This window comes from Passer montanus, unplaced genomic scaffold, assembly GCF_014805655.1.
Source record: "Passer montanus isolate IOZ18808 unplaced genomic scaffold, ASM1480565v1 scaffold4, whole genome shotgun sequence".
NCBI lineage: Eukaryota > Metazoa > Chordata > Aves > Passeriformes > Passeridae > Passer > Passer montanus.
The window spans coordinates 8,314,142-8,339,166 of NW_024368818.1; the positions used below are offsets into that span (position 1 = coordinate 8,314,142).

The window sequence follows — 25,025 nt, forward strand, 5'->3', positions numbered from 1 at the left end:
GCGTGTTCTGAGGAGGGAGAGGGAATTGTAGTTCTGTGTTTGTAACTTACTTGTTATCAAATTATAAGGCTTTACTCTTAAAAGGAATATACAGACTGCATCCATATTAGGGAAAACTGTGTCGAGAAGTGTTCCCAGGCCCTGAAATACAATCACCATATTGCTAAATTGTCAGCCTGGTCATTGCTGGGCATGAACCAGGATCTGGCAGAGGCCACCTGCCATTCATGTGCCCACCTTGACTTGGAGAGTAAGAGGTGAATGGTAGGGACATGGCCTCTCCTGTGGTTGTCCTTGGAGCAGGAGAAAAACCTCTGGTACATACAGTGTAGTAGATACAGTACTGGTGTAAAATTTCCAAGACAGGTTGGTTTTCCTTATTTCTGGGCTCAGCACTTCAAAGGAATCTGTGATAAAGCCCTGAGCACCCACTCAGCAAAAAGTGAACCCCTTTACTTTACTCCCTTTTGGCACATCAAAAATTTCAGGCAACCACCACAGCCATTGTTGGGGAGAAGCTACGCCTAAGTGTCACTGCATGACTTTCAAGAGTGTTTTGATCTCTCTGTGGGTGTGTGCAACATGATCTGTGTGTCCCTTATTCATCTAGGCTGGATTTGTCACCAGTAGATATGTCTAAAAAAGAAATAAAGGGTCTGTTCTGTTTTTAATAGGAGCTGATTAGAATCCTGTATCCTGTACTGGTTCTGTTCTCCAGATATCATTTCATTCTCAGATCCTGTTTGGCTCAGTATCCCATATATGTAAATAACCACATAAATACAAAATATCATTTGATGCTTTATTGATGCTAATTATGCAGGCTGCAGGTATCAAACTGATCTGATAGTGCTCAGAAAATTCAGATGCATAACATTTTTCAGTTACAGTTTTAATACTTGATTTATTTTAATAGGATTTCTTGTTGGTGGTGGTTGGGTTACAGGAAAAAGAAAAAAGGTTTTATAACAGTTTTCCTTTTGTTTTCAGACTAAAGGCCAAATTCCCTGACTGTTAGCAGTTCTCTGGGCTAAAGCACCTCACCACAGAGAAATCTTTTAAAATTTTCAGTTAAGAATTTTTATTTAGTCATAAACTTCTGACAAGATTAAAGGCTTGTTCTTGGAGGATGTGAGGAGTAAGGAATAGCTTTGACAAATCCTTAAATTAGAAATGCTTGGTGGCTTTTAAACACAGACAGAGTGGATCTCCGAGGAATGTTTATAGGCACTGGGGTAACCTTGCAGCAGAGAGAGCAGTAGATTATATCATAATTTATTTCAGATACCTATCTGTTTCAGCTTACAGCTTGGGTTTTATATTTTTATCCTAAGTTAGAACAGCCCTGAGGCTGATAAGAACAATTTGATGTCATCTCTGCCTATCTTTCACAGCATTCTCAGATCACACCATGTAAATGGTATAATATTAATCACTAATAATTTCACTCCTATCCAACCTTGTACCCATACCAAACTCTGGCTCAAAATTGAGCTAAGAGAGGCAGTGTTGCTGAATACTAATTCTGATAACAGGGATAGGTGATAAATGATATTTAAATGGTATGTTTTCTTAATTTGCCACTTAATAATCTACAACTGTCAAGGTCAAGCAACTCAGTATTTTATCATAACTGAAACTCACAATCAGGGAATAGATGAAGTGGGAAGACTCCTCAAGAACTTAAATGCCCCTCCTCAAGGCAGGGCCATCAGTAGAAGGTTGCTCATTACCATGTCAAGTCAGATGTTTAATATCTCCTAGCATGGAGGCTGCTCAATCTCTCTGGAACCACTCTCTGAACAAAAACAAAAACAAAAACCAAAAAACAGACAAACAAACAAACAAGCAAAACAAACAAAAAAAAAAACCCGAAACCCCAAAATCTAGTTGTCAGCATTTACATAGGTTTCCATATGTTAAAATTTGAGTCCAGAACCTTTTGTTCTTTAAAAGTAGTCTCCGACTCTATTCTTGCTTCCTCCCATCATTGCTCCATTGATGCAAACTGAATGAGGCTCAGCAAGGCCAAGTTCTGTGTCCTGCCCTTGGGTCACAGCAACCCCAGGCAGCGCTACAGGCTGGGGACAGGAGCTTGAAAGCTGCCCAGTGAAAAAGGTGTGCTGATCAGGAGCAGCTGAACACGATCCAGGGTGTGCCCAGGTGGCCAAGAAGGCCGATGGCATCCTGGCCTGGGTCAGCACTGGTGTGGCAGCAGGAGCAGGGCAGTGACCGTCCCCCTGTACCCAGCACTGCTGAGGCCACAGCTCCAATCCTGTGCTCAGCTCTGGGCCCCTCACTGCAGGAAAGACATGGAGGGGCTGGAGCGTGTCCAGGGAAGGGCAACGGAGCTGGGGAAGGGTCTGGAGCACAAGTGCTGTGAGGAGCAGCTGAGGGAGCTGGGGGTGTTCAGCCTGGAGAAAAGGAGGCTCAGGGGGACCTCATCACTCTCTGCAGCTGCCTGACAGGAGGGTGCAGCTGAATTGGGATTGCTCTCCTCTCCCAGGCTACAAGTGACAGTATAGGAGGAAATGCCTGAAGTTGCAACAGAGGAGGTTTAGATTGGATATTAGGGAAATGAATTTCACTGAAATGGTTGTCAGGCATTGGAATAGACTGCCCAGGGAAAGCAGTGGAGTCACCATCCCAAGAAATGTTCAAAAGGTTTGTGGATGTGGCATGTGGGGATATGGTTTAGTGATGATTATGGCAGTGCTTGATTTATGGTTGTATTTTTGATGTTTGAAGGTCTTTTCCAGGCCAAAGGATTCTATGATTTTTTTGTATTTGTGCACATTAATATATGCATATACAGATCAGTCTCTTCCTGGATATCTCTTGCAAGTATCTAAAAATTGAAGAGTGTGTGGATTAAATACATATTTATGGCAACTCCATTCAGTCTACAAAATCTGATCTCACACCTCTATAATATTGATGCAATTCTATTAAGCACATTTCTTTCTACTGAAATCAAAACTGCTTTTCTACTGAAATTTGTATTGCATTTCTTACTATTGAAGTGAGATATTGGTGTGAAATGTGTCTCACTAATAACCACATGAAGTTTGAAATTTAATTCTCTATATGTTCATCAAGGTTTGCTGTTAACCACTCCAGTGAAAGCTGACTATAAAATCACAGTAAAATCCAGACTGGCAGAACAGAATGGAAAAGAAAGAAGAAGATACATTCAGATTTTCACAATACTGAAATGAGGGGCCTTGTATAAGCTATAAACAACGGTGTACACCTATATGAAAATATGATAGTTATTTTACATAACCTCTGCAGCTGGAAATATAAAGTTTTGCTACCAATTTCTGCATTTTAGAAACACTGAAAGTAAGAATATTAAGCTTTATGTTCATTCTAGGCTCTTAGAAAAAAAAAAAAAGCAGGTCATACCATGTATATTTTAAAATAATTCCTTTTACATTGCTGTAATATATTGAGGATCTCAGTGTCAGAGTAATTTGGTTATTACAAATATTAAGCATCTCCAGAAAGATATTACTGGCTTTTGGTCTATTTAATACTGTTCATGGCAAGAACACAGGTAAAGAAGTAAACAACCATGCTTCACTTCATGTTGAACTTCTTCACAAAGAGGTTTCTGTTCTTCTAGAGAGTCATGAGGAGAGTTCAGACATGTTTCAAGGAAGCATCTTCATCCTAGTTTAAATTTCTGAAAGCATGAATTTATCTGGCTAATAGTATAGAAGAACTTCTAGGAGATAGCGTTGCAAGCAGTTCCGTCCATCAATTAAACATTATTTAACTTTTCCCACATACTTGTTTGCTTTTATGTTTTGCTATTGTCTCTGATTTTTTACCTCCCATTGAATAAGGATTTTCAATTTTAAAAAGACCTCCACCTGTGAAATGGTTTCTATACAAATGAAGAAAGAAAGGAAAAAGAACAAGGTCACTGTTTCTCATCACAGAATTAAATCCAAATGTCATGGGTCTGTTTACCCAAGGAAAGGTGTTGTGTTTAGAAAGGAATGGAGTGTTTTGCTTTGTTTTCCCATAAATAAATCTTGGAAGCAGGAGCACGTGTAGATAGATGCATTCTGGTAGTTAGAAGTACTACCCCTTCCTCTAAGCTCATTTTCATTTTTAGAAATAATACACAAGAAGCCTTTGGCTATGAGAGGAAATTAATCAGGTGGGACATTCTTGCAATAGCATCTGTCTCCAGTGACAGCTTTACAAGTTAAATAAATAAACACTTGCTGGCATAGCCACACTGCTCTCTGGAAGGGGAGTAGTGAGGTCAGACCATGGGTCTTCACAGAATGTTTCTGCTGTTCATTGCCAAATCAGTTCCCAAGATTAGACAAGTTTCACCATGTCCTTAACAATAGTTTTTAATTGCCATTACTTAAAACGGTCTAGCAAGAAGTTAAAATTTTAATGTTATTTCTTGGAGGCTTGCAAGCAGTGGCCAATAAATTACTGCAAACGTCCATGCAGTGTTCTTTGAAAGATTCTGGGATGGCTGCCAGCAAGTTTCATTGCAAAAGACAGGGAGTGCAGGCATCACAAATGCTGAATGCTCCTTCTCATGGCAAATTTGAATATTCCAAGTACATGGAATAACTTCTTAAATTGCTGATAATTTAAAGTATTCCCTGTGCTTATAAACCAGAATATTTCTCCCACCCTTCTTCAGTTAGGAGCCAAGTTGTCTGTTGCATGCAAACTGCACACATTCCTTCATTTCACAATCTAATTCAGATCTGAATTCCTACCTTCCCTCTCTGTGACAAATGAGATTTTCCCTCGCATGTTACACGATGTAATTGTTGGTCACTGCAGTGAAAGATTTTCTTATTAAACCCTTTTTTAAAATGCTAGTGAAACTTATAGCATGTTATTTATCACTGGAATAAGCTGCTCTTTTTCATTGATTTCAATGAAGCTGTGTCCAATAGTTTGGCCTGCTTTTGCTACTTGACCTGTACCACAGCTGGTAATTGGTTTGCCAGTCCATAATAGGCCTATATATTTTGCCCTTTTTTCCATGAAAACAGCTATAATCCTACTGAAATCTTGCTCTCTCATTCCTCTAAAATAATAGCTGCTGTATTGAGGAGGTTTGTCTTGGTGCTGTGATTCTGCAGTAAATGCAAATGCCAAGATCTTCTTAGTTCCCATGAGAAGGATTTAGATAGCTCTCAAGTTTCCAGGTATATTTAACAAATTGTTTATTTTAATATCATTAAGCATGGAACAGTCAAAACCATCAGCCATATGTGTTGAAGTCTAAAAGCCACAGTGTTTGGTCAAAATTTGGTATGGAGAAGAATTGTTTTATCAGTGTCAGAGCATTTAGATGATTTAACCAGTGGAGACTGGGAAATTATATTTCATTTGTTATTGCCATATAATTGTGAGGATATCATTGTTTTTGTAATCCAACTGTTCTTTGTTACATTGTTGAGGTCATAGAAACACTGAATGGTTTGGATTGGAAGGGACCTTAGAGATCATCTAGTTCCAATGCCATTGCTGTGGACAGAGACTCCTCGCACCAGACCAGGTAGCTCAAAACCTATCCAACCTGGAACACTTACAGGGATGGGGCATCCACAGCCTCTCTGGATAACCTTTTCCAGCGTCTCACCAGCATCACATTAAAGAATTTCTTCCTAATATCTAATCTAAACCTACCTCTTTTCAGTATGAAATAATGTCCCCTTGTCCTATCACTACTTGCCCTTGTACAAGGTCCCTCTCCAGCTTATTTGTGAATTTTCCAACTCAAGTTCAGCCACACCATAGTTTCAGTCACGTACAGCACTGCTCTGAATGTCTTTGATGGCTTTTACAGTGCCTCTAGTTTACCTGCAGATCTTTAGCAGTATTGACCCCAGCATTACCCTGTGGGGAACACAAATATTAACCAGCTACCAGTTGTACTTGGAATTGCTGACCATTTTCATCAAGTCTTTCAGATAATCCACTTATCTACTGAATTTGTAGTCCACCTATTCCATAATATCTCAGATATCTGTCTGCAAGGGTGCTGTGGATCACGCAGATGCCTCTGCTGCTTTCACCTCATCCAGCAAGACAGATGTCTCGTCATAGCCAGCTCTGAGGTTGGTCTTGTTAAATCTATTCTGGATGTTCCCAGTCACCCCCTTGTCTGTCATGTGTCTGGGCATTGCTTCCAAGAAGGATTTGCCCCTTAATTTTATCATAGGCTGACCAGTCTGCAGCTGCCCAAATCCTCCTTGCCTTGCTTGTAGATGACTTTGACATGCAGTATAGGAATACCATGGCAAGGTGGCTACCATCTCTTACACCTTAGCTCTACTCCGTGACTGATGCATGAAAAAGGTGTAGAATGATCAGATATGATGATGTTGAAACCATATGTGAATTTGAAGCAGACAAAGTGTTAAAAGCAACCCTGACAGACCACCTGTCTTTTTAAAATTAATCAGTGATCATCAGCAGAGGTTTTCTCCTCAGTCTTTAAGGCCTCCCTTTTTCAGAATAAAACATGGCATTAGCTGCCATCTCTGATTTCAGTGGCTATCTCTGATTAAGATCATAGAATCACAGAATATTTTGATGACTGCTTCAAGGTAAACACATACCATAAAGCTATGTGAAATGAGGATGGTTTTAATCAGTGGATTTAAGGGAAGGAAGGGGTAAACACTGGGCCCCAAGTATCCAGTTTAGTGCTCCAGTGCATCTCTTTTATGTTTGCCTTATTTTTAAGCTGTCTCTGATGCAGACATTCTGCAATAATACTTAGGAATTATTTTCATCCAGTCTAAAGAACCTTTTAGTTCTAGTTTTAAATTAAGGACTCCAGTGGTTTCAGTGCTTGATAAGTAAAGCAGCTGGATTTCACACCAATCACACCAAGGCTCGGTTACATTTTAGTCACAGCAGTGAAGTGATGCATGAAACTGACTGTACTGTAAAATCTCATTCCTATGTGGATGAGGAAATGGACTAGCTCCAGACAGTAAAACAATCCAAAGACAGGAAAAAAATGCATATTGGAGCTTTCAGGAGAGAGAGTTCTTTAGAATAAAATGTGCTCTTTTGTTGGGGAGCAATAAACTGTGGTCTAGAGCTTAGGATTTAATTAGGCAATGGGAATTGCTCTTGTGTGTCAGTGTGGTGCTACCAGAGTACAGGATACATTGTTCACAGAGTTCTCTGCATGCCCACCTTTTTCCCACCAAGCACTGCAGTTCTGTTGAGCAGAGTAAAAAAGAATGTAGGTGTTCACCTCCAAATGAATTTTAATGGAGGATGACTTGTGTGTCTCTTAAATTGTTTATTTAGGCTTTTCTTCTCTGCTTGAGATTAATTTTTGTTTTCAACATCACTGCAATAAGACCTTTCTGCTTATTTGAGTATCTCATAGATATTCCCCTGAATTGCTGCAGTGTCAGTGTAGATGATCCAGGTTTTCCCCTCAAGCAATCTCATTAGTGATGAAGGCAGCAAATTTTCAGCCCTCTTCTTCCTTTAGTAGATTTTTCCTTCACATCAGTTGGCTGAAGTGAATAGTAGCTAGCGAGTGCTTTGCTTTACCAGTTAGCAAAGCTGATGGCAAAGGTCCTGGTGAGAATGTTTAGAGGTGTGGGAAACACTTTCTTGTGGAAAGAATTAGCCTGAAAGCCTGCAGTGAGAAGAGGTGGCTTTGAACGATGACAGTGGAGAAGAAAATATCATCTGTTAAAACAAAGAAATCAATATACCCTGGACTTGCCAGTCCTGGCTAAGGACACTCACAGTGTATTTTTCTCTCAGTGCATGAGTATACCACCAGTCCCATTGATTTTGTGCTTATGGAAGGAGGATGATCTATACCTCTTCTGGAGAGATGCTAGCTCTCTGGAGAAAACCACTGAGATTTCATGGGGGAATGTATCATAATTGCTATAAAATAGCAATTTATCTGCTAAATTCCCATTGACTGAGACAACACATTGTCAGGAAAGTGAATCTGCTACGATTTTCTATAATAGCACTTATGATATTTATGTACCCTTGTCTCTTGCATATCAGCCTTGTGATTATTTCCAGGTTAGAATGTAAAGGTGCATAATGTTTACAAATCAACAGCTTTTTCTACGATTAACTTAGTGATGTTGACAAGGCCTGAGGAGTCACAGAAAGTATGAAGTGTCTTTGTTGTAAGTTTTCACATATTTGTAGTGAAGCACAAGCATAAGTGTTCTCAGAACCAGACGTTATCTGTTGAACATGCCCTGAAAATCTGATGTGTTCACAAACTCTAGACTGTTACCTGAATTCTCATTTGGGCCATCCCTATTTTCTTGCTGATGCTTCTGTTAGCAAATACTGTTTGGAGTCGAACTCAACACAAGTTCACATGCCCCCCACTCCTGAATGAATTACTGAGCTTTGAACACTTAGTTGGTGGACTAAGGAAAGGAAGGAAAAGGAAATTAATTTCCGTAGAAATAGAACTCATTAAATTTGTTACTTTGGTCTGTTTCACAATTGTGGCAAATATATTTATAAAAGCGGGTTTTGGTTTTGTTTTAGCTTTGCAAGCTAAAACTAGAAACAGCATTTAAACTCACATTTGATAGTCTATAAGTTATTTTTATGGCTGGCTTTACCACTTGTTTATATGACAGATCTCACATACTAGGCATTTAAACATAAACCAACTACTGGCATTCAGTGGGTCTATTAATTTTATATTTATTTGTATGCCTATTATAGTGACATTTACCAGATGAAATTAATGCTGCTTAGATTGGTTTCTCTCCATCTAAAAATGAATTATCTAAATTCTGTTCATAAACAGTATAGACAGGCAACTTGAGGAAGAAAGTTTTGCAGGCTGTCCTAAATGCTCTTGCATTGGAAGAGATGAATCACTCCCCAAAAATGTTTCTCTAGTGACCACAGGAAGTGCCTTGTTTTTGCCCATAATAAAAAAATAGATCTTAGCATCTAAGTAAGCCGGGTATAAACAGAGAAGGGAAGAGAGTGGCAGAGGTGGAATCTCTTGCCCAAGGATCCAATGTGGAGTGACAAAGCAAATAAAATGACCAGTCTTCAGCTTTCAGGCCAGTATTTTACTGCAAACCTTCCCTGGATCTTTATAGTTGGTGTGATCTGTGCTGTGGCAGTCAGTGGGAGAAGGATGACAGCCTGGATGGCCACCTGTAATGATTTAAAATTGGTAGGTTTATGTTTATCTGTTCAGAAATCACTCCTATAGTTCACATATTTTTCAATGTGCACCCCATCACTCTGTGTTATTGACTGCCCAGGGAGCAGCATCAACCAGAGGAATGTCCCACACTAACCTCACTAATAAAACTTCTTTTGCATTGCAGTTGACCTGGACAGGTTGAATGATGATGTGAAGCGTTACAGCTGCACTCCAAGGAACTACTCTGTCAATTTAAGGGAGGAGCTGAAGCTGACAAACGTCGTTTTCTTCCCCCGCTGCCTCCTTGTCCAGCGCTGTGGCGGAAACTGTGGCTGTGGGACTGCAAACTGGAAATCCTGCACCTGTGTGTCAGGGAAAACAGTGAAAAAGTATCATGAGGTATTTTCATTCTTTCTTTGTTACTTCTTTTGGGTATTTATTGCTTCCATGGATTCTGAAGTCTTTTCTCAGAGCTGTTTGTGCTGCTTGTTAATAGATGATGTGTGTGAGAGAAAGGAATGTTGGCAGTATTTATGTGTAAGTTAACTTAAAAGAAGTTGGACAGAACTTTTGCCACCTCTGAGTGGGTGCCACCACAGCATCCTAGTGAACTTTGTTTCAAGAATGAGCCTTATGTTGGACTGATTTTTCCCAGTCAAGGCCTAATACAAAGTAAATGTATATACCACTGGAAATACTCTTTTTAGTAACACAGAGACGTAGGTTCCTTGAGATATTTGACTTCATTTCCTCTTGCTTTAAACTTATGCTCATACTTGGAAATTACAATTAAGTCCCTTGTAAACTCTATTCCCTTCCAGATTTATTACTTATAGGAGGCAGCAGAATCATTCAGCCTTAGCTTTTTTTCCTCACTCAGCAATTTTTCAGGAAGGCAAAATTTTTGCATAGGAACAATGGCCATTATTTTAATCCATTCAGGATGCATTTAGAGAGGAAAAACACAATGAAAGAGCATTTTGTATTCTTTCCACTTACACAGTATTTTCAGATCAAGACATGAGCAATGTTCTCTAAAGTGAGCATATCTAGGAAAGTTATTTGGTAGTTGCCTTCCAGTTGTTGGAAGGTAGGATAGCTGTATGCCATGCTGACTTACTTCTGACACATATCTCTTGTAAGAGCCTTGGCTTAAGGCCCAAGTGAAAATGAACTTCATGAACTTCAAAACTGGATGCGATGTAGGCTCATAACATTAAGGCATTATCTTGAGAGACCCTGGGGCTGCAATTGAAGGCCAGAGCAGTGTAGTTAACTCTTTTCAAACGTAAGAGATATTTTCTCACACATAACTGCAGAATACAGCATACTCCACATGCTAGGACTGGAGAACAGTTAATATTTTCTCTAATTTTAAACAAGATGCAGGGGATGACCCTGGTAATTACAGAGCAGAAAGCCTTATCGCAGTGGTAGAAAAGTTAATTGGAAAAAAAATTAATAGTATAAAGCACCTACATGACTATGAGCTGATAAAATTAACTCAGAATGCCTTATATATGAATAAATATTTATACAGCACCACAATATTGCACAAGAATGCTAAAAGGACTGGCACCTCCTGCAGAGAGCAAACAGTCAGCCAGACAAGATCAGACATGGATTAGAAGCTGGTTAAGAGATAAAGAGCAACGAGGTGGAAGAGACAAGCAATTTTCTAAATGGGAAAGGGCTATCTGAGGGTGCCCCCAGAACAAAGATTATTATTTCATGTCTGTTCAATCTGGAGGGAGGTGAACAGAGAGGTGGCAAAAATGACAGGTGGCACAGGAGATAACATACTTGAACAGTAGAGAAAGCTGTGAGGAATTCCAGAAGGTCTTTGTAACTGCTTATAAGTGCAGGTTAGAAAAGCAGCAAGCATTAAGATGAGTGGTCTCAACTATTTATTCATATAATACTGGGTGTGTGAGGGGAGGAAGAAGAAATAAGGGGTGGAAATTGGGCTAAAGGTCAAGCAATGAATCACTGTGAAGAGCTTCAGGAAAACAGTTTAGTGCAGTGATAAGAAAAAGACAAGTGACAGTCTTCTGCAGGAATGGAGATGAAGGGGTAATAACACAGTAAATATTGTGGTCTGGATAAATTTGTGGGGGACTTGTCCATTGGTGCTCAAAAGGAAAAAGGCAGGACTAGAAAAAATGAAGAGAAGCATCATGAGAGATGTAGGGGAAGATACACTTTAAGGACAGTGGCTCAAAAGTTTTGGATCATTTCATTTAGGAAAAAAAGAGCTAAAGAGAGGACACAGTGAAAGATAGGAAATAATGAATAGTAGCTAAAGGAAGATTAGACCTTCCTAAGTAATCTTTTTGTTAAGAAAAGAACAGGAGAGAGACCGGAAAGGAACTAAATTAAAATTATAAAAAGGAATTCGGGGTTTTTTTTTCCACAGTAAATCTATGGAATTTCAACACTTAAATATGAGTTGTGCATAAGTCAAAAGATTTCTGAAAGAACTAGAAGTCAAATATAAACTAAGGAACCCTGGGTTACAGCTGTATCAGAAATTGAGTGAACTGTTGACAATAGCTAGAAATTAAAATGCTGATTATAAATATGTTGTGAAGCACTTCCTTTTTTCAGGTGTTTGGAAACAGGTAGTGCTGGAATACCAGAATATCACACTACCCAGGATCAGGATGTCATGACTTACAACTGCCCCAAATTAATCACTAAATTCAGGAAATTCTACATTCACACAAATATATCACTGCTAATTTATTTTCCTACTCATTTCTACTCTGAAAACCATATGAATTCAAGACAGTGTTTCATCTTTAACATTAAATGGCCTTTGTAAGTTTAAATTTAAATTTTATCCCTTAGGGATGAATTAACAGCTCACTGAGCAGATATTTAGCCAAGTGTCTCACATTAACGTGAGTAGAAGTCATGCAGATAAATTCATGTATGACATACTAAAGATGTGTCCATTAATTTTAATCCAAAATGTTTTCCACTTTATTATTATTATTAGCCACACACAGTTAATCAGTTTTATTCTTATTCTCCTTTGACACTTTAATTTTACTTAAATACCAGGTGGATAAGGCACATGCCACTTTTAGAACCATAGAGCCAGTTTACTCTCTTAAAAGCCAATTTGAAACCCACTAACCTTATCCAAAGAGCCTTTACTTGCATAACGAAGGATGGAGCTTTACACTTGATGAAATCCCCAGCACCATTAATTTGGTTAAAAAGCTCAGCCTTCTGCTGCAGGCCAGATTCAAACACAAGTCTCAGTTAATTTGATTTACAGAAGACACCAGAAGGAAATATTAGATGGTGGAGCAAAGAAAGTGTTTGAAGTAGCTGAAACTGAGTCCTGCAGACCCCAGACCCCTTCTCTTGCCAATCTGATTTTTCCTAACCTCTATCCTGGAGCTTCATCTGCTGAGCTCCTAAACCTGCAAGAGCTTTGTGTCCTGTATATGGATATGCTTGTTCTCAAAAGTAAAAATGTCTCTGGAGATCATTTAAAAATTCCCTGGCACTTGTGAGCTACCCAGTATTTCTGTGCAAGAAAGACAGGCAAATTTTCCAGAAGCAATAGGCTTCTTTTTGGCTTTGTGGCAAGTGCTGCAGTAGCTGTGTGTTGGCAGCTGTGGGGACCTTAAAGTCCAGGGTGTTTCTTGAAAGAGAGGCTTCTAGTCAGAGGAATTTCAGGGTTATCTTCTCCTTACGTACTTAATGCTTTTTAGTTCCCTCTCAGTTCCTGTTCAAAGCTTCCCACTGTAATCACTGAGCACTCTCTCCTAGCCTAGCCTCTCAGGACTAATAGCTGTCATGTGGAGCCTTTAATTTTCCTGAGCTGAGAGTGCTGCTCCAGTTCCCTGAATGGAATATACAGTTCTTTTCTATCATGTCTGGCTGTAGGAAGTGATGCAAAAGCAGGGGAAATGAGAATATGAGATGGTCACAATAAGGGGTAGCTTTTTCTTTATTGCCCTGGGAGATGTTAATCATGAGATCTTTGGTCTTTTTTATAGCCTGGAAGTTTGCCATGACTTTACCAAAATACTCAGCAGTTTTTTAGAAATGAATGGGGTCATAACTTGGGTAAACAGATCGTTTTATTGGTAGGTTATTTTTTTTTTTCCTTGCAGGAGTCTTGTGATGCTCTGTGGTTCTCCGTGGCTTCTGGGTTTGCTTTGGAGCAGAGCAAATACTCTGGACAAATACTCATGACTTACCACATAGTGTCACGAACCCTTCAAACCAAACAGGCCAAGTCCTGGCAGTGTCTGCAAACATCTCTCAGGCATCGTCTGCCATGAGTGATACTGAGTTATGTTGCAATGCTCTGTGCAAGGGAAAGACAAAGCAATACATGGAAGTGGATGCATGCAGCACACCTTAATCAAAGCTCAGCCCTACGGCTGTCTAACTTTCTAAAGCGGACCTGATATAAAAATGTGTTTGCCACTGCAGTTCATTTCCTTAAAAAAGCCTGGAGCTTCTCTTTAAAAAGGCACAGGCTCTAAACCTGGAGATTACTCAGCACAGAGAAAGTGTAGGGGAACTCAGGCCAGGACTGAGATCAGCTGTGGCTGTGCTGTCCAGCCAGCATGCGCACATCTCAGAGAAACAAGAAATCAGTTTCCCCATCTCATTGCTGTAACTGATGAGATGTGAAATGAGTTTCCCTGGGGAATATGTGCTCTTAAGGTAGCAACCAGAATTTGTCAGAATGTATAAACCTCTGCAAACACAGTGCTGAGCTGCACAACTAAGGGACATACAAGGAAAAAAGGAAAGTGGTGGTAGCTGATTGCAACTTATACCTACTTATTTGTCTCTCCTGTAAAGTCTGATGTGTTGTTGATTATCTATAAGGTGCTTCTTCCCCCACCCCTTTTTGAAGCATTATGCCTCAATTGAAGTTTTATGTTGACTGCAGCTTGTCTGGTGCCTTCACAGGACATTCAGTTAATTCTCAGAGAGAAGGTTTTGATTGGTGTTAGGGTGGCAATTTCATAAGCTTTGGTTGCCTTGAGAGAGGCAGTACATACCCCAGAGCACACAATAATGTATCTTGGCACAAGTTTCTAGGGCATAAAAACAGCTTCAACTGAGCCCACCACTGCAAAGGGAAAACAAGACAGAGGGAATATTATAGGGGAGACGAGAACACAGGAGCACAATAGAGAATTAAAAAGTGGAACTCCAGTAAGACAAACCTACTGCAGTGGAGTTAAGAAATGTAACTAATACAGTTTGATGCTGTTGGGGCTTTTTTCTTTTCTTCTTTCATTTTTCACAGAAATGAGAAGCAAACCTTAAGGAGGCACTTGAGAGAAAGGACAATAATTCTCAGCCTATCCTTACACAGGGAGACATAAGATAACTGGTCAAAAAATGCTGCTGACACAACAAAGGGAATTTGCTAAGGGATTAAAAAGAGCTAGAATCATCAAAGCAATGTGCAAGGAATATGGGCTGATTGCTGTATGTCCTGGAGTTGATAGTACATGTTTAAAGGAGATAAAAGGTTGTTATGGTAATAAAGGCATAGAATTAGCCTGACAAAAGAGTTAATTCATGGAATATTGTACAAGAAGCAGCAATGGGATTTATTTGGAATGCAAGTACAAGGAAACAAAATGAGTCAGAAATGACTGCTAGGTCACGGGATGAGCAGAGAGTGCACAGAAGTGCAGTGAGAGAAAATGGTTCATTTTTAACTAGATGAAAAATGAAGTTCTTTGGTTGACATGTGGAAGTGAAGTGAGACATCCTGTGACATGTCAGGACAGAGAGGCAGTTTGTGAAGGAGGAACACCTGTGTCTAGTCAGTGAGAAAACAGCAGCTGTAGCATAATGCACACATAATTCCTGACACGATCAGAATAAGTGAGGGTCTTGTTGATGTCACATATGTCAAACACATCATAGCTTTAGTGAGTGCTTCAGGTACTTGAGTTTTAAGCCAATTAATTTTTTCCATGTTTGTTGTATTAAAACCAGGTGTTTCTTATGCATAGAAATTAAAAAAAAAATAGAAACAATAATCCCATCTATATTTAATAATCTCTTAGTTTGCCTGCTACCACTGCTCAGCAAGCCAACTCATTTTTCTTGTTCCCAATACCCTGTAATTATCTCTGGTAAGAAAGCACACATCTTTGGGTCTATGTCATTGGTTTAGGATATGTTCCTACTAGAGTAAAGGTCCTTGTGCTAAATTATGAACCACATTCCCGTAATACTTGTCTTCTTATACTCAGAGCACAGCTAAACCATGTGTGACCTTTGGATTAGATAACTTTCAAAAATTGCAGAGTAAGATTTTTTTATGTCTATCAGAACTTGGATCTGTGTTGACTGTTTTGCACTTTTGATGCTTCCTCTTTCATGAATCTTAGACAAATACAATTTGGTTTTCATGCTAGAATGGTGTTATTTTTAGATGTGCAGAAGGAGATTAGATAATGCTGCATAGCAGAATTTTAAAATAAGTTCTGCAAAGTACAAATTTCACTATCTAAAATAGCATCCAGAGTTGCTCACCATCCTCTGTCACAAGAATATGAATCTAATTAGATAGTGGATAAGCCATAGTCATAGTATTGATTTTCTGTAGGCTTCTTAAACTAATCAGAAAGGGGAAAAAAGCCAATTTTTGAGTGAGGCCTTATTTTTCTGTTGGTGCTTAAAATACTGGTCAAGAATTAAAAAAAATAATGTTACTCTTGTTACTAATAAGTAAATGATAAGTCAAATTCCTCAGCCTGTGAGGAATTTTTTTTTCAGTTTTGACTGTGTTTGCTATCCCTATTTGCTTTTTAATAAAAGAGAAATCAGCCATCATGGACTGTCATGGCTAAATGTTGCCTGACTTCAAGGGTCAGTGATACCTGGCCAGGACCATCAGCAGATCCTGAAGGGGTGGTTCACCTCATCTGGCTCTACCCATCTAACACTGTGAGTCCAAGCTTTGGGCCTGGCCCTGCCAGAAGTGGGTGTTTCAGGTGAATCACGCTCTGCAGTTGGTGCTTTATTCTGGCTTCTACTGGAGACATGCCATCCGTGGATCAGGGTGATCAAGCTCTCTTCAGCTGGGTCATTTTCCTGGCAGTCACTGCCACTTTGCTGTTCTCAGCCCCAGATCTTGAAGTGTTAAGAGTTCTTAAGTGTTTTTACAGACCTGCTGAGATGATAGGGGCTGTCACCCCTGACTTCCAGTGATCCACAGGCAACAGGAGAGCAGCTGCTGTCCCCAGAGCACAACCCAAACTGGTACCATACACCTCCTGGACAGGCAGACCTCAAACAGGCTGGAAACTCCCCAGTTCCCTGGAGGGCTGTCCAAGCAGTGTGTGGGCCTGACTTAAACATGGGTGCCCTAATTCCACTTGAAGTTTTTCTGGCTTCAGCTTCCAGATCCTGGTTTTTGTCATGGCTTTGATCTCATTTAAAGAGGCTTTCAAAAGCTGGCATCCAAATTCAATACATGATCCATGAGTGAGATTGCTGGCAGGGAAACACGTGTAAGCATTTTCTTTATATTTCCTATATCACTGCCCCCAAGGAAAGTTATGTGGTGGCTACAGTCATCTTACCTTGAAACTTCTCAGATGCTCAGGCACATCTACAAAGTATAATGCCATCCAGCATATTGGTGTGCTCCTATGGGGCTGTCTGCACAGAAAATTCCCTGCTGCACTTTTTTTGTATTACCTATAAGCACCACATCCAGCTCAAAGCAGAATAATCTGTCTTGATTTAATTTTAATTATTCTAATAGTTTGATGACCACAATTTACTCAGTGTTTGACGAGAGGGGACGTGGCTGTAGTTGCATGCTCTTTGTGGGGCAATGATCTGAGTGAATGATCTGAGTGGCTGAGGCACTGCAATTTGATGAGAGGTGACAGACACTGATCCTTTAATTTGAAAACTACAAGGTTGATGCTTTTCACCCCTTAAAAAAAAAAGCCTTTTGAGCATTCTAGACCTGTCCATATTTTCTTACAGCTACTGATCCCATGAAAAAAATGAGTGATTAAATGTCCTCAACAGAATTTATTTGAACTGTTCTCATTAATTCAGTAGTTCCTCAGTTTTAAGGATGTGACCATGTTATAAATAAACAGCAGCTATTTGCACAATAAAGGCTTGTCTTCCTTCTACTGTGGTCACCAGAAATGGCCTTATTTCCATGTTCTTTTCAATTCCCTTGTACTTAGATGAAAATAAAACTACTAGGGGGGAGTGAGACAGGGACCTATGAATATCAGTTCTGTGATCAGCTATTAAAGTAGCTCTGGAGAGGGATCTGGACAGGCTGAATCTGAGACCAGTGTGTGAGGCTCAACAGGGCCAAGTGCTGGGTCCTGCACTTGTGTCACAACAGCTCCAGGCAGTGCTACAGGATGTGGCAGCGTGTCTGAAAAGCTCTCTGGCAGAAAAGGACCTTGGGGTGCTGGTTGACAGCAGCTGAACGTGACCCAGGGTGTGCCCAGGTGTCCAAGAAGGCCAATGGCATCCTGGCCTGGGTCACCACTGGTGTGGCAGCAGGAGCAGGGCAGTGACCGTGCCCCTGCACTCAGCACTGCTGAGGCCACAGCTCCAATCCAGGGAAGGGCAACAGAGCTGGAGAAGGGTCTGGAATACAAGACTCACATCTGAGGGAGCTCAGGGTGTTTAGACGGGAGCAAAAGAGGCTTAGGGTGAACCTTATCACTCTCTCTGAGTGCCTGAAAGCAGGGTGTAGCCAGGTGGGGTGCACCTCTTCTCCCAGATAACAAGTGTCAAAACAAGAGGACGTAGCCTCAAGTTGCATGAAGGGAGATTTAGACTGGATATAAGGGAAATTTTCTTTACTGCAACGATCGTCAGATATTGAAACAGGGAAGTGTTAGAGATGCTATTCCTGGAAGTATTCAAAAAGCATGTGAGATGTGGCATTAGGGGTCAGAAGTTAGTGGTTGACTTGCTGGTGCTGGGATGAGGGTTGGACCCAGTGATCTCAGAGGCCTTTTCCCACCTAAAGGACTCTATGATATGATAATTTCAGCTATATTCAATCACTGTTTTCCTGTCTTGTCTGAGGAAGTGCCTAACAGTTCATTCTTGTATCAGCAAAGTATATATACTGTGCTCATGGTTCTTGATAAAAAACACAGGGAAAGTCCCCAAGCTGTCAGATGGTCTGTTAACTTAAATACAGTCCAGATCTTTGCTCTCATCCCATCGCATACTTTGATTTGCTCTCAGCTGGAAAAAATCAGATCTACCTACCCTATGATTTTGCAAACTGCCAGTCATCTGGATTGGTCATAATTTGCTAGGAAACTTCTTTAAATAAGGAATTTGTCATGGGTTCATTGTCAGCATCTGTACTTGATTTTTAAAGCACTTTTTTTTGAAAAAAGCATCTTTGAGGTTGTGGTCTATTTTTAGCTCTGTAATAATTGCAGCAACCTGTTTGGGTTCAGTTCCTTTGTGCTTGGTGTGACTGTGATACAGCAAAGTGTCCTAGTGTCCATCAGGACTTATTGCATATATAGATGCAACCAATGTTTAAAATGAATTCAAAGATACTATATTTTTGTTGCTGTCAAAAAAAAAAAAAAGTAAAATTGCGTTTCTGCATTTCTAACAGGGCAAAATAATTCTCTTTTCCCAACACAGAACAGCAGCGTGTCTGTACCTTGCTTAGGCACAGTTCTTCCTTTCAGTATTACGTAGGCTAAATATAAATTTCATCACAAAACAGAGTACAAAATAATAGACTGTGTTCAGTGTTTATCACTTTTGTTATATCTCACGCCTTTTCTAGCCTCAAGGCATTAATGGCAGAGAACAAATGGTCTCGTCATGAGAGCTGCTAACCTGCCTGCCCTTCCCCACCCACCCTGCACAGCATCTCTGGTTGTCCTTTGGCAAGTGCTTCACATTTACTTTCTGGGGCTTTCTAATTCTGTTGAAAATGCTAATACTCTGTTGATCTGGAACACAGCCTCATATTCCCTGTCATTTCTGGACCCATCTCAACTCTTGTGTGGTGTTATGACATCAAAATACAGAAACTGCTTTGTAAAAAGGAAAAAAAAAAGGATTGTTGAGTAACAGAGTGATCTGTTGGTTATAAAACAGTGTGATCTTTTAGGGCAGAAACGTGGGTGCTTCAGTGGCTGAGGTGTTACAGACATTTAGATTCCACTTCCCGGTTGGCCACTGGCTTTGGGAGGTCATGTACTTAAATAGACATCTCTCCATCTGTGAACAAGCAAGAGAAATCCAGCTGATGTGGTAGTCACTTGGCCAAGCTAGCTCCTTTTTACAACCTTCCTAGGGGTCTCAAGATCATCTTCCCTAGATAGAATTTTTTCAGAAGTGTTTATTATGATGCAAACTTCCCTAGGAAGTAATTTTGTTTTCTTGTTTGCTTGACATTATTCACATTAAATTCTTCACAAATCATTTAGGTTGAGGAAGAGATTTTTAAGGTAAGCCAACAAACTCAGATTCCACCAAAACTCAGTGGATCTGACACGTTTTGTGCAAGCTCTATTGTCTCCTTCTGCCCTTCACAGTATTTCAGTATTTCAGTTTTGGACTAATTCTAATGATATGTGCTTCAGAAATTTCAAATTGTGTAAAAAAATGTTCCTTGTTCTTAAGAGCAGAAATATTCTACAAGGGAGAGGAGGGACAGGGCAACTCAAATAGGAATGGGACTGCACAAATGAGCCAAAGGAAACCTGCTTGATAGTTCGCATGCAAAGGAGCAGCTCTGGACATGGCTAGGAAACTGCATGATACAAAGATACCTGGCGTAGGAAAAAATAAAGTCTGTCCAAGCTCCAGGACAAACAATACAGCAGGATGTCAAAGTGTGCAAAGAAAAAGCTGGAAATAAAACAAAAATGTGTCCAAATTAATGATGGTCAGGGCCATTAAGGGCTGTTGGTACCCTTGGGGCCCCAGCGTTCTCATCCTCAGATCTCCAACAGCGTTTTCTAATTCAGTGCGTTTTTGTTGATCCTCCCAGGTGCTGAAGTTCGTCCCTGAGGCTGGGCATACCAGAAGAAGAGGCAGAATCAGGAACAACATGTCCTTGGTAGACATACAGCTGGATCACCATGAGCGCTGTGATTGTGTCTGCAGTTCAAGACCACCCCGATAAAAAAGGAGAAACAAAGAAGGAAAAGAAAAATCCAGACACACTAATTGCATCTTACCGGACATTTACTTTCAAGCAGGATTGCTCTGAGGACCTTTACTCACTTATCATTTGAAATTTGCTACTAGCCTGCCTTAGCAATTAGCAAAAATCATTGCTGTGCTGATTAGTGTCATGGCAACTAAACAGATATAGCATACATTTATGTATCAGCATCCAAGAATTTAGGATTATGGTTATCTGTAGCTAGATTCTGAGGACTGAGATTTTAAAAGCTCAGTTGCAGTCCTTGGGCACACAGTGCCCGCTGAATTTTAATACCAGGTATGTAGGTATTTTTGGTAGCTGGCAATGAAATAGCATTGTGTTTCTTTTTCACTCACCGGTTCCTACACTCAAATTCTGCTCCCATTTCTACCTCCTCAGCTCTCCTGATGGTAGGTAGGAATTTATGGTGGGTAAAAATGAGGAGAGAATTTGAGCCTGTAGGAGTGCAAAAAGGTTTCCCCCACTCTCAGAGGGAACTTCCCAACATTCTGGCCCAACAGAGTGAGATAGAATGCTTAACGTCCATCATTACATAAAATCACACGTCAGTAAAGTCAAATCTCGCTGTTTCTACTCGAGCAAATTGTGTGCTGAAATTAGTAGATGCTTTGCATAAGCCAGGACACTGAGGGTGGTAGGGGGTGCCAAGGCTGGAGCTTTTGCTGTGGTGGCCCCATGGCAGCCATCACCCAAGTGCTTCTGCAAGAGGGGGCTCCTGCCAGCTCCCCAGGTAAATAAAACCTGCAGGCTGGAACTGATTTTGGTCACTACCTACATGATCTGGAGCCCTGCCCCTTGCCCAGAGGGGCTCCACAGTTGCCCAAGAGGAGCCCCCTCTACACAAGCAGGGAAAGCCAGACCTCCCCTGGGATCCTCCTCGCAGCAGTTCGAGGAGTCCCGTGCTTTCCTGTGGAGGAGATGAAGATAGGGCACTTGTCTGTTGAAAATATTGATTTGTTTTGCAGTTGTGTTACTGGGAAACAAAACTGTGTTTGAGATTTAATTATCATTATTTGGTTTGGGGTTTCTTTATTTGTTTTTTAACTTTGTCATATATGCATTAATCTTAGTTATCTGAGGTTAGTTGTCTCGTTCCAGCTCTGTGTATTGCCATGGTTAAAGTGTTGACAGTGAATTTCTTTTTTTTATTGCATTTTGCTGAAGTGTATTAACTCATTAACTATTGTCTGTCAGTCATTGAAAATGTGCATCAACTTCCAGAAAATTATTACTAAATACCACCTCATAATAAAATCAGCACTTTAAAAGCTACAGCATGGTTTCCTATGCCTTTTAAACTATTACAAAAGTGCTCTAGCTGAAATAAGAAAAAAGATCCTTCCAAACTAGCATTAAGGATTTTCAAATGCTGCTGCAAAAATGTAGAAAGCAGGCAGATTTAAGTTTCAAAAAGAATTAGAGTTTTGGTCATGAATGTAACAGAGGGAATAGGGTGGCACATTTAATGGCTGAGGTTTTATGTTTTATAGTAGACATAGGCTGCATCGAATCATCTTGTCTGTGTTGGCTCTTGTCTTTCTGCCTCTCTGAAAGAGTGAAGTAGGTTGCCAGTAATGCATTATAATTAGTGGAAAATGGCATGTGCTATAAAATACAAGGCCTTCAAACCAGTATGTTTTAGTACTCCACAGGTTTGTTATAAAAGCACCCTAATGGTCTCATTTTCCCTCTTCATCAGCTCAAGTATTTTGTAAGTGCTTTTTTATAATTTTAGCAAAACTTCGCTGAAAGATCCCTTCGAAATGTTGTGTTACTTTCTTTCCTGTACTTTAACCTTGGAGATTCAGAAAATGTGGAGGTTTTATTATTTATATTAATTTTTCCTCTCTGGCTCCTAGATGTCTGTTTAAAAATGCTCCTGAATGCTTACTTGGGAAGTGATTCATCATTTTTCAAAGCAATTCACATTTAAAGAACAGCCCTGTAACCAAAGATTACCACCTTAATTTTGTAGTTCAGGACTATTTAAAGAACATCTCATTCTTTTTCTGTCTCTAGCTCAATAACAAGATTGACCCAGCCCTTCCATAAGTCTTAGCTAAGTTTGGAATAAATTTGCGTGCAAGACCTTGGCAGTACGGATTGTTTCTGAGATACTGAACTCCTGTTTGTATCTCTGACTGAGTCATGCCTAAGCACTCTGATTTCATAGTTAGCATTGGTTGCAGGATACACAAATTTTACAAGGCTTTGTGCTCTAAGTGGTCCTTTGATTCCCACCCTCCAAGAGGGACTGGGCAGCAGGCAGTGCACCAGGTGTGTGCCACACAGCACCGCCTGCCCAGTCCCACCTCTGCAGCCACGGCTAGTGAGGGGCCATGGTGCCTCCTGATGGGGGATTTCAGCCTTGGCTGGGAGCTGAGTTACCCCTGGAGGCAACTGGGAGAGGCTCTGCCATAGTGTGCCTTAGTCCAAAGGCTGAAATCACACAGTTTGGGAGCATTCCTTTCTCTCCTTTGACTATATAGAAAGATTTAAAATTTGATTTGGATATCTAAGTGGGATGCACAGAGGTAGATAGTATGAATAGTCCTTTTAAAGACTGAACAGCTGAGAATTCAGCTAACTGAGTCAGATAAAGGCAGCAGTGGATGCCAGGGTCCAACAGAAAAATTCAGATGCAAAGTAAAAAAAAAAAAAAAATCCTCTTGCTTAACGATAGGTTTGCCTTCTTAAATGTAAGCTAAGCTTGTCACAAAGTTTAAAGTATTACTCCTGGGACACTTACTAATTAATGGAACCATTCAGTGCTTCCTGCTGCCATAGAGACACCATGTTCCCAGCCAGTGCAGGCAGGTCAAGGATGGGCTTTTTGTGGCAGTATGGGGATGATAAGACACATGTGAACTAAGAAAAACTCCCCAAAATCCAAGCCCTGAGATGCAGTGACCGTGTTGAACCCAAAAATCAGATTTTTTTTTCCTTTTTATTTATTAGCAGAAATTGCAAAAGTGTATCTCCATACATTTTTCCCTCTTTTGTCTTTGTATAATTGTTATGTTGTTTACATACCATTTTAAGTTAATGAGCAAAGATGTTAAAAAACCGTAATCTGGTTCAGTTTTATTCGTGGAATTGTAAACCCCCCAAAATAAATACATTTTCAGGCAATTCAGAAAGAGTCCTAATTTTGAACTACTCATCAGCTTTTTATTTACTATATTCTTCTGGGATAGAGCCTACTTTCTCAAGTGCAATCTATGTATATTTTTTTTTTATCTCAGTTAAATGCAGCTTTCCTATCAGTACTTTTTACTTGATGCAGTATGTAATGTCTTATCTTGATGAAAAAATAAATACTGCTTTTGAAAGAAGATCCTCTGAGTGATTATTCATATTTGGATGAAGAAAAACCTGTTATTTACTGAAAGACATTTCCACAACATGACACCATCCACACTCACAAGGTCTCCTTTTGAATTTTAGCACTCATTCCCAGGAGCATCAGGGAAGGACCAAAGTGCAATGTTGGGATAATCCAGTTTGAACCCCCGAGCTGGCACAGCTTCCTTGTGGAGCAGCAGCAGTGTGACAGCAGCAGAGCATTTCTTAGAGCTGGATTAGGGCACCCCCCCCATATTTGGTGCTGATCTCAGCCTGCAGGCTTGGCTTGGCTCCAGGAGAGATGTCCGCACTCGTCTTGCTGTAGCTGCTCCTTACTGCCGAAGGAAGCTGCTGCAGGAGCTCTGCATTTCACCTCAGCAAGGGCAGAGCTAAGCATCCAATGCATGCAGGGCAGCTGAAGGAGCCTAGGGCCTCTCGAGCTGGGCAAATCTGAGCTGTGCTTCTGGGTTTGGACATTTCCTCCAGCTTTGCCAGAAGCAAGTTTTGCTGTGTTGCGGCAAATAACTTTCAAAGCTTTGGTAACTACTTTCAATTTAATGTTCTTGTGTTAAGATGAAGCTGCCTTAGCCTTCACTGGATCTTGGACTGAATAAGAACATGAAATTTTTGCCCAATTGATTATTCACGAGCCAGATCCCCTGTCTGATAAGGGAAATACAGACAGCATACAGTAGCCCGAGAACCCTGCTTTTTAGTCAGTCCTCATGCATGAGCACCTTTTTCTGTACAGTAACGCTACTGATCTGAAACAGTCAGCCATATGAATGAGCTTATTTATCCTCTTTGGTCCTTGTTACTCAGAGAAAAAAAATACTGTATATTTTTTCCATTTTTTCTTTTTTAAAGGCAGTCAGAAGGTATATTTGCTAACATTTACTAATAAAGGAATCATTTCTCATTTCTGTTGCATACAGTGAAGAGGGCCATAGTTAATGGGTAGAGGAGATATTTTTTGCCTTTTGGAAGTGCACTGAATAAATTTCATAGACAGCAACTCAGCAACTGCAAAATGTTCAAGGATGGCATAAAGGTCCTCCCACCTGGCATTGCTACACACCTCCGTAAGTAATGGCTAGCTAACACCAGTTTATCCTTATGCTCACAGGAAAAGGAGTGTGTGAGTGAAAGCTTTAATAAATCTGAAATTTGGAAAGCAGCTCTGCATCTCTCTTAGTCTGTAAAAGTGTATGGTTCACAACATCATTCAGGAACTCACTATCACCTTTTTCTAAAAGTAGTGGGTTTTTTAAACATTCTTCTCCTTTTTGAAGAACACAG

General features: G+C 40.2%; 1 protein-coding gene across 4 annotated transcripts in view; it reads left to right on the plus strand.

The window, feature by feature from the left end:
• The window catches only part of PDGFD (platelet derived growth factor D), a 137,633-nt gene extending 113,923 nt beyond the window's left edge, over positions 1 to 23,710 (plus strand). For all 4 annotated transcript variants that reach the window (XM_039718547.1, XM_039718549.1, XM_039718548.1 and 1 more), the window contains 2 exons: positions 9,360 to 9,574; positions 20,202 to 23,710. In XM_039718547.1, the coding sequence (XP_039574481.1) occupies positions 9,360 to 9,574; positions 20,202 to 20,336 (350 nt within the window). In that variant the 3' untranslated portion in view covers positions 20,337 to 23,710. The remainder of the gene's footprint in view (positions 1 to 9,359; positions 9,575 to 20,201) is intronic.
• The last annotated feature ends 1,315 nt before the right edge of the window (positions 23,711 to 25,025 follow it).